The 8,034-nt window shown below is 55.8% G+C and overlaps 1 protein-coding gene across 1 annotated transcript in view; it reads left to right on the forward strand.

The window, feature by feature from the left end:
• The window catches only part of ZBTB32 (zinc finger and BTB domain containing 32), a 14,266-nt gene extending 7,096 nt beyond the window's left edge, over window positions 1-7,170 (forward strand). Inside the window, 7 exon segments of the mRNA XM_017847599.1 lie at window positions 3,070-3,186; window positions 4,674-5,473; window positions 5,476-5,656; window positions 5,906-5,979; window positions 6,088-6,156; window positions 6,282-6,446; window positions 6,624-7,170. Of these exon segments, the coding sequence (XP_017703088.1) occupies window positions 4,777-5,473; window positions 5,476-5,656; window positions 5,906-5,979; window positions 6,088-6,156; window positions 6,282-6,446; window positions 6,624-6,898 (1,461 nt within the window). The 5' untranslated portion in view covers window positions 3,070-3,186; window positions 4,674-4,776 and the 3' untranslated portion in view covers window positions 6,899-7,170.
• The last annotated feature ends 864 nt before the right edge of the window (window positions 7,171-8,034 follow it).

Below are 8,034 nucleotides of genomic sequence, written 5' to 3' on the forward strand. Positions count from 1 at the left end.
AAAAAAAAAAAAAAAAAAAAAAGATTTCAAATTTTATTCGGTAATACGAGTATTAGGCCGGGCATGCAGGCTTACGCCTGTAATCCCAGCACTTTGAGAGGCTGAGGTGGGTGGAACACCTGACATCAGGAATTTGAGACCAGCCTGGCCAACATGGTGAAACACCATCTCTAATAAAAATACAAAAAATTAGTCAGGCATGGTGGTAGGCGCCTGTAATCCCAGCTACTTGGGAGGCTGAGGCAGGAGAATTGCTTGAATCCGGGAGGCGAAGGTTGCAGTAAGTCGAGATTGCACCACTGCACTCCAGCCTGGGCAACAAGAGTGAAACTCTGTCTCAAAACAAAACAAAACAAAACAAAACAAAACAAAGTAATATAAGTATTAAAAAGGACTGAGAGGCAGATATCATATCTCCTTTTCTTCCATACTCCCTTTCCAATCATGCCCTACCTAATCTCTCTACTTACTCTACCCTCTGGCAGGACACAGGCTTGCGTCTGCATAACCTGTTGTTTCCTTGCTCTTCCCAGAGAGACAACTGCAGATGATTACTACCGAGTCAGCCAGGAAGAGGAAGAGGGGCAAGGCTTTTGAGTCTAGGGAGGGGAGTCCTTTTAAGAACAGCAACAGACCAGGCACGGTGGCTCACACCTGTAATCCCAGCAGTGGACCACCTGAGGTTAGGAGTTCGAGACCAGCCATGGCCAACATGGTGAAACCCTATCTCCACTAAAAATAAAAAAATTAGCCGGCTGTGATGGTGCTTGCCTGTAACCCCAGCTACTCCGGAGGCTGAGGCACAAGAATTGCTTGAACCCAGAGGCAGAGGTTGCAGCGAGCCGAGATGGCACCACTGCACTCCAGCTTGGGTGACAGAACAAGACTCTGTTTCAAAACAAAAACAAAACAGCACCAGCAGTGTCCCTACTCTTCCAAGTCAAAGTGCTGTCTGCTTCTGCTTCTGCCATCTGTGCTCAGTGGAGGATGGCTTGGGTTGCACTGTCAAGGCTAGAGAAGGGCTCAGGGTGTCATCAGCATAAGGGTTGCAGTGCAGAGGGCCCTGGAGATAACTCTAGGAGGCGGTCTCTAAGGGGATATCCTTAGATGGGGTTCCCCATTCTTGGGGGCTTTTGTTCACTGAAAGGGGAGTTCCCTTGCCCCTCCTCCCTTTTAGGTTCCCCGAAAGCCCACCGATGCTCCCTGTCAACTACATTTGGCTTACACAGAATGCTGCCCTTTGAGCAGTCTCCAGCTCTCTCGATCATCAATGAGCAAACCAGTGGGGGAGCTGAGTCACAGGCACATGATGTGGGGCTGGAAAGCAAAGGGGCCATACTTAGATGGGTGACCACGTAATCGTCCAGACCCCTGTACCTTTCCTGTATCCCTGGGGCTAGTCCTTCAGGGCTTTCCACACTCCTTCCTTGTCTTGAGGGACTCTGTATTTCTGTGTTGGAGGAAGGGTGTTTCCCTCTGCATACACACATATCAGAGGGATTGATGCTTTATGTGTCTTTTATATGGGTGTCTAATGCGTCCCTGGGTGTGGTGGTGTGAGGAATTAGAAAGCACAGAAATGGAAAATACTTAACGTTCAGAGTAGCAGATGAACACAGCTCTCACATTTGCATTTTCCCTTTCGTTCTGACTCATCTTCCCCTCTCCCCACTCTGTTGCCCCTCCACCAGCCTCACCCATTGACACACCCTGTCTGATCTAGGAAGGGTTAACATGTGCCCGCACCCATGTGGAGGGAAGGTGTGGTGGGTCTGGAGAGAGAGAGTGGGAGGCTAGTCAGAACATTTGGGGGTCCTGGAGCCAAAGAGAGAAATGGGAGCTTAGAGACACAATATTTGGGTCTGGGAGGGGACAAGGACTCTTAAATCCTTCTCCCTTAAGAGAAGCCTATGGGATGCTGGGCGCAATCCCAGCACTTTGGGAGGCTGAGGTGGGTGGATCACCTGATATCAGGAATTTGAGACCAGCCCGGCTAACATGGCGAAACCCTGTCTCTACTAAAAATACAAAAATTAGCTGGGCGTGATGGCGGGCCCCTGTAATCCCAGCTACTCGGGAGACTGAGGCAGGAGAATTGCTTGAACCTGGGAGGCAGAGGTTGCAGTGAGCTGAGATTGCGCCACTGCACTCCTGTCTGGGAGACAGAGCGAGACTCTGTCTCAAAAAAAAAAAAAAAAAAAAAAAGAGAAGCCTATGGGGAAGCAGACCGTACCTTGTCACCAGAGCAGCTTACCAGTACCTGACTACCTGACTTGTTTATCTCCCAATAATTTACTGTGTGTATATGACACACCAGGCACATATCATAAATGCTTTATTAGCTGGACACGGTGGCTCATGCCTATAATCCCAGCACTTTGAGAGGCCAAGGCTGGAGGATGATTTGAGCCAAGAGTTCAAGACCAGCCTGGGTAACATAGTGAGACCCCCATCTCTACCAAAAATTAAAAATTAGCTAGGCTCAAACCTGTAGTCCCAGCTACTTAGGAGGCTGAGGTGGGAGGATCACATGAGCACAGGAAGCTAAGGCTGCAGTGAGCCGTGATCGTACCACTGGGCAACAGAGCAAGACCCCGTCTCAAAATAAATATGTCATGAATATTTATTGGATAAATGAAAATTTTGCTATAGGATCAGGGATAATAGAATAATAAGAAACAGAAAAAGAAACTTGAGCCTCTCAGACTTCATCCCTTCCCCAGATTAAAGAGTTCTAAAGTGTGAAAAGAGGGGAAACCTCCGGGGACCTTGACCCCTTGGGCAGGAAGTGAAAGAAACCCAAGTCCTGATTTCAGAGAAATGTCATTTGTCATCAGCCCAAGAAAAGGAGGTTTTTCTCTTCGAAGACCACCACAGGTCCTTCCTGGGGTTGCCCCTTTCAGAGCTTGATGGGAGGATCTGAGTCACTCACACATCCAGCCCCCAGGTCATTCCCAGCCAGCAAATGAGGTTTCCCAGTACCAAGTCAGGGAGAGGGAGGAAGCTGTCTTCTGGCTCCTCCACTCTATTCTTGGGATCCAAATGTTTCAGTCCTTTTTACTTCTGCAGCTGTGTGCTCTGCCGTCATCTCTAAGAAACGACCATACCACTGAATGCTACTGTGTACTTACAAACCACGCTCGTATTCGTCACGTCATTTCATCTTCACCCCCACCTCCAAATGAGGTAAGCAGATATTATCCCTATTTCATGAATGAGGTTACTGAGGCCCAGAGAAGTGACTTGCCCAAGATGACTCAACTAGTAAATGGCAGAGATGAAACTCAAAGGCAGGGTTGATTATTCCAAGGTCCTTGCTGCCACAGATACACTTCTTTGACTCTAGGAGTTCACAAACAAAGTGAGGAGACAGGAGGCTAGGGGCAGAATGTGTGTGTTCTGGAGGTAGAGGGGTGGTCTCTCCTGCAGGCAGAAGGCAGAGGCAGGGTTAGAAAACCACACCCTCTCGGGGGGACTGTGGAAGACTGATACTTGGGACATCCAATGGAGGCCTGAGAGGTCAGGGGCGGGGCTAGCTCCAGGGGGGGCCCCAGGAGCCCCAACAGTAGTTCAGAGCATGCGGTGTCCTGGAAGAAGCTACAAGCGGTGAGTGATGGCCTCTCCCCAGCTGAGGCCTTCTTCCCATCACAACTCTTCTGTCCCTTCCCTGCCAACCTGGAGCCCTCTCCCTGAGGTGTCCAAGTGTGGCCCTCCCCACCCCAAAGGCCCTTGCTCACAGGGAGCCTGCACCTAAGACTCTACCTGCTGGGTGCTAAGACACTGAGGTTCTGGTTCTCTTCATATCTAGGTTCCCAGCTCTCTTTTTAAAAGCCAGTGTGGTGGTTTTGATGTGTGAGAAACTCCTGCCTGGTTGGGTGCTGTCTTTCTATTCTTCACTTTTTGCCTTATGAAAAACAAATTAAACCATCTTCTTACCCGAATTTTGAGAGGAAACAGCCTCCCTGTCTCCAGTCCCCATGTCCCTTCCTCCCATCTCCTCAGGGGTCCATTCTCCAAAACCTCTCTCTATCATTGGGTCAGGAGCCTCCTCTCCTGTGGCTTCTGCACCTGCTCTCCTCGTTCTCTGGATGGGAATGTCTGGTTCCTTCCCTGAGGACGTGTTCTAGAAGCTTCAGCTTCACAGTGATGACTGCCAGATGCCTTAGCGCCTCCATTCCTGCAGCCAGGATCCCTATCATGCTGCCCTCTCTGCCTTTCAGGTGCGAGGGGCTTTTGGGGGAGGACCCACTAGCTTTCTAAGCTCTCCCGTGAAGCTGTGTCATGCTCCATCCCTTAGTGCCGGGGTTGACTGAGTTTTGTGGTGATCGTCGTCTGTAGTGAAGAAAGCCTGGCTTGCGCAGAGGTGTTTCCCTGCAGAGGGGCTTGGAGAAGCAGAAGTGGCAGTATCTGATATCTTTTACGTCAGAGACTGCTAACTGGCAGGCTTCCCACATGCCTGTCTTAAACCCACTACTAGCTATTTCTGTTAACTGACTGGCCCTTGCTCTTTAAGTCCTGAGTTTGGTCTGATTTCCATTCTCTCGCCACCATGCCTACCTGCTATGATTCTGGATAAGCTCCAGTCCTCTCTTGGGTTACTTTATTTGCTCACTCAGGACAGAGGGCTCTGATCTAGGACCAGCAACTCACACTCTCTCCCCTCACATCCACAGGCTTGAAATGAGATGAGATGTTCCTCCCTCCCCTTTCAACCATGGACCTCACATTGTGGCCTTTCTCTTACAGCCTCTGAGATTGGTACCTAAGCAAGGCACAATGTCCCTGCCCCCCATAAGACTGCCCAGCCCCTATGGCTCTGATCGGCTGGTACAGCTAGCAGCCAGGCTCCGGCCAGCACTATGTGATACACTGATCACCGTAGGAAGCCAGCAGTTCCCTGCCCACAGCCTGGTGCTAGCAGGTGTCAGCCAGCAGCTGGGCCGCAGGGGCCAGTGGGCTCTGGGAGAAGGCATCAGCCCTTCTACCTTTTCCCAGCTCCTGCACTTCGTGTATGGGGAGAGTGTAGAGCTGCAGCCTGGGGAGCTAAGGCCCCTTGAGGAGGCGGCCAGGGCCTTGGGAGTGCAGTCCCTGGAAGAGGCATGCTGGAGGGCTCGAGCGGACAGGGCTAAAGAGCCAGATCCAGTCCTGAAGAAACATCAGGAGGAGCCAGAGAAACCCTCGAGGAATCCTGAGAGAGAACTGGGGGACCCTGGAGAAAAGCAGAAACCAGAGCAGGTTTCTAGAACTGGTGGGAGAGAACAGGAGATGTTGCACAAGCACTTGCCACCAAGAGGCAGCCCCGAGATGGCAGGAGCAACGCAGGAGGCTCAGTGGGAACAGACCAGGTCAAAGGAGAAACACCTCCAAGCCCCTGTTGGCCAAAAGGGAGCAGATGGGAAGAATGGAGTGCTCATGTGGTTGAGGGAGAATCCAGGGGGCTCTGAGGAAAGTCTGCGTGAGCTCCCTGGCCCCCTTCCCCAGCAGGCTCCCTGCAAACCAGTGTCACCCCCAGGCCCTCGTGGGCTGAGGCCCCTTGGTTAGTGGGGGGCCAGCCTGCCCTGTGGAGCATCCTGCTGATGCCGCCCGGATATGGCATTCCTTTCTACCATAGCACTCCCACCACTGGAGCCTGGCAGGAGGTCTGGCGGGACCAGAGGTGAGTGGAGGGGCCTAGTTCCCGGCCTCCAGGCTGGGAGGGTGTGGCCCAGGAGGGGCAGCCCTGCTGGGTGGAAAGGCACCGCATCTCTACTGCACAGTTCCTGAGCTGGGGATGAGACAAGAAGCTGCCGCCACAGGGCATGCCAAAGCCCAGCCCTGGGGGGAGGACTTGGGACACCCCCTCTTCAGGAAGAGGGCAGGCTCTCAGGTTTAGCCAAGGCTGTAACTCTTCCCCACCCTATCCCAGGATCCCACTGTCCCTTAATGCCCCCAAAGGGCTCTGGAGTCAGAACCAGTTGGCCTCCTCCAGCCCCACCCCAGGTAAGCCCCTCGCTGTCCTGCATACACCTGTAACACGGTGTTTTCTCTGGGGTGGGGCTCCACGAGTCCAGCCTGAGCAGGGCCCCTACCTCCCACTGCTCTCTCCAGGTTCCCTCCCCAAAGGCCCCGCACAGCTCAGCCCTGGGGAGATGGAAGAGTCTGATCAGGGGCACACAGGTGAGTGGGGCCGGGGCACTCGTGCCTCAGCCCCACTGTAGCCCTTGATTTCCTGCCTGAATGGTACAGTGAGTTGACGCTGGGATTCCTGGCCCTGCCCTCCTTTGCCTTCTCTGTCCCCACAGGTGCACTTGCAACCTGTGCGGGTCATGAGGACAAGGCAGGCTGCTCATCTCGCCCGCACCCTCCCCCGGCCCCTCCTGCTCGGTCTCGGCCCTATGCGTGCTCTGTCTGTGGAAAGAGGTTTTCACTCAAGCATCAAATGGAGACGCACTACCGAGTCCACACAGGTATGGGCGCCCCGCCCTGTGTGAACTGTCGGCTTTCTTCCCAACTCCGCTCCTGAGTCTCCACGTGCGTGTCCGGTTGCCGCGCAATCCCCTCACCCCGTGGCCCGATCCACCCCTAACTTGCCCAGCTTTCGCCCGCTTCCTTCCTTCACCAGCCTCCCCTTCCGACCGCTCTAGGAGAGAAGCCCTTCTCCTGTAGCCTTTGTCCTCAGCGCTCCCGGGACTTCTCGGCCATGACCAAGCATCTGCGGACCCACGGGGCCGCTCCGTACCGCTGCCCCCTGTGCGGGGCCGGCTGTCCCAGCGTGGCCTCCATGCAGGCGCACATGCGCGGTCACTCGCCCAGCCAACTCCCGCCAGGATGGACCATCCGCTCCACTTTCCTCTACTCCTCCTCGAGGCCGTCTCGGCCCTCGACCTCTCCCTGTTGTCCTTCTTCCTCCACCACCTGACGGGGTGTCGGTAGCGTCTTAGCTAAGAGTTCAATTAAAGAACGAAAAGCGGATAGGCTCGGCTTCTGACCTGGCACCGCTGCTACGGCGGCCTAGCAAACTCCGCCCCAGAAAGGGCACCGAGTGCCCTCTCCTGGACGATCGCGGGTCGCAGAAGCCCAGGCCAGCGAGCCCTACAGGGTGAGGACACTGAAGTGTGCAGGAGCGAAGGTTAACAGTAGGGGGGATTGTCGATCTCATCACCATAATAAAGAGTTTCCTGTGCTCTCCCTTCAGGACTAGAAAGCCCAAGTTTAGTCTGTGCACACCCCCGCCCACGCCCCTTGTCCTGTAGCGGCCCCTGGTGGTCCTGCGTCCGCCGTCCAGAGGGGTGGACACTTCCTCCACCCCCGAGGCGCCCAGTCCTCCCCAGGGGGCAGCCGGCCGCGAGGGCTCGGTGTCCGGGCACACCTCGCGGCATGCCGGTCGTAGGATGGTGGGGGCTGTGCGACCGCAAGTCACTCGCCCCTTCCACTGCAATCCACGGCGCGCGGAGTCTGATCTGGGAGCGCTCGGCCCGAGCGAGAGAGGAACGTGTGCTCCGACCCTGCTTTCGGCCACCCGCCTGCTCTCCGGGAGCACACGGACCCCGAGACCGCGGTCTCTCCTGCGTCTTCCCTCCAGGCCGTGCCGAACCGCCGCCAGGTCGCGCCCGGAACGGAGACTAACTATGCCTTCCACAGCTCCTTCTCCAGCCCACGCCTCCTGCAGCCGCGAACTGCATTTCCCAGGGCCTCGGGGTCCCGGGGCCCGAGCCCGCGGCACCCTGGGAGTGGTAGTCCACGCGGGCCGCCGGCCTCGCCAAGAACAATGGGAGGAGCCTGGGGCTAGGACCACACCTCCCGGAGACCCGGCAACCCGCTTTCCGGGTCCTGGCCGGGAACCTAGCAGTCCCAGCCCTCGCCCCTTGGCTGCCGGCGGAAGAAGCGAGGCGTCCAAACTACATTTCCCGGAGGGCCCCGCGGTTCGCCCCTCTGCGGCCGCGACGCGGGGTCTGTGCTCCCCAGGCGCGGTCCGAGGGCGCCGGCCGGCCGCGGACTCCCTCTCCCGTGGTGCCCTGCGCGTGGCCGGCCCGGCCCCTGGCCTCCGGCGGCCCC

The sequence above is a fragment of the Rhinopithecus bieti genome, unplaced genomic scaffold (assembly GCF_001698545.2).
Source record: "Rhinopithecus bieti isolate Rb0 unplaced genomic scaffold, ASM169854v2 scaffold_28066, whole genome shotgun sequence".
NCBI lineage: Eukaryota > Metazoa > Chordata > Mammalia > Primates > Cercopithecidae > Rhinopithecus > Rhinopithecus bieti.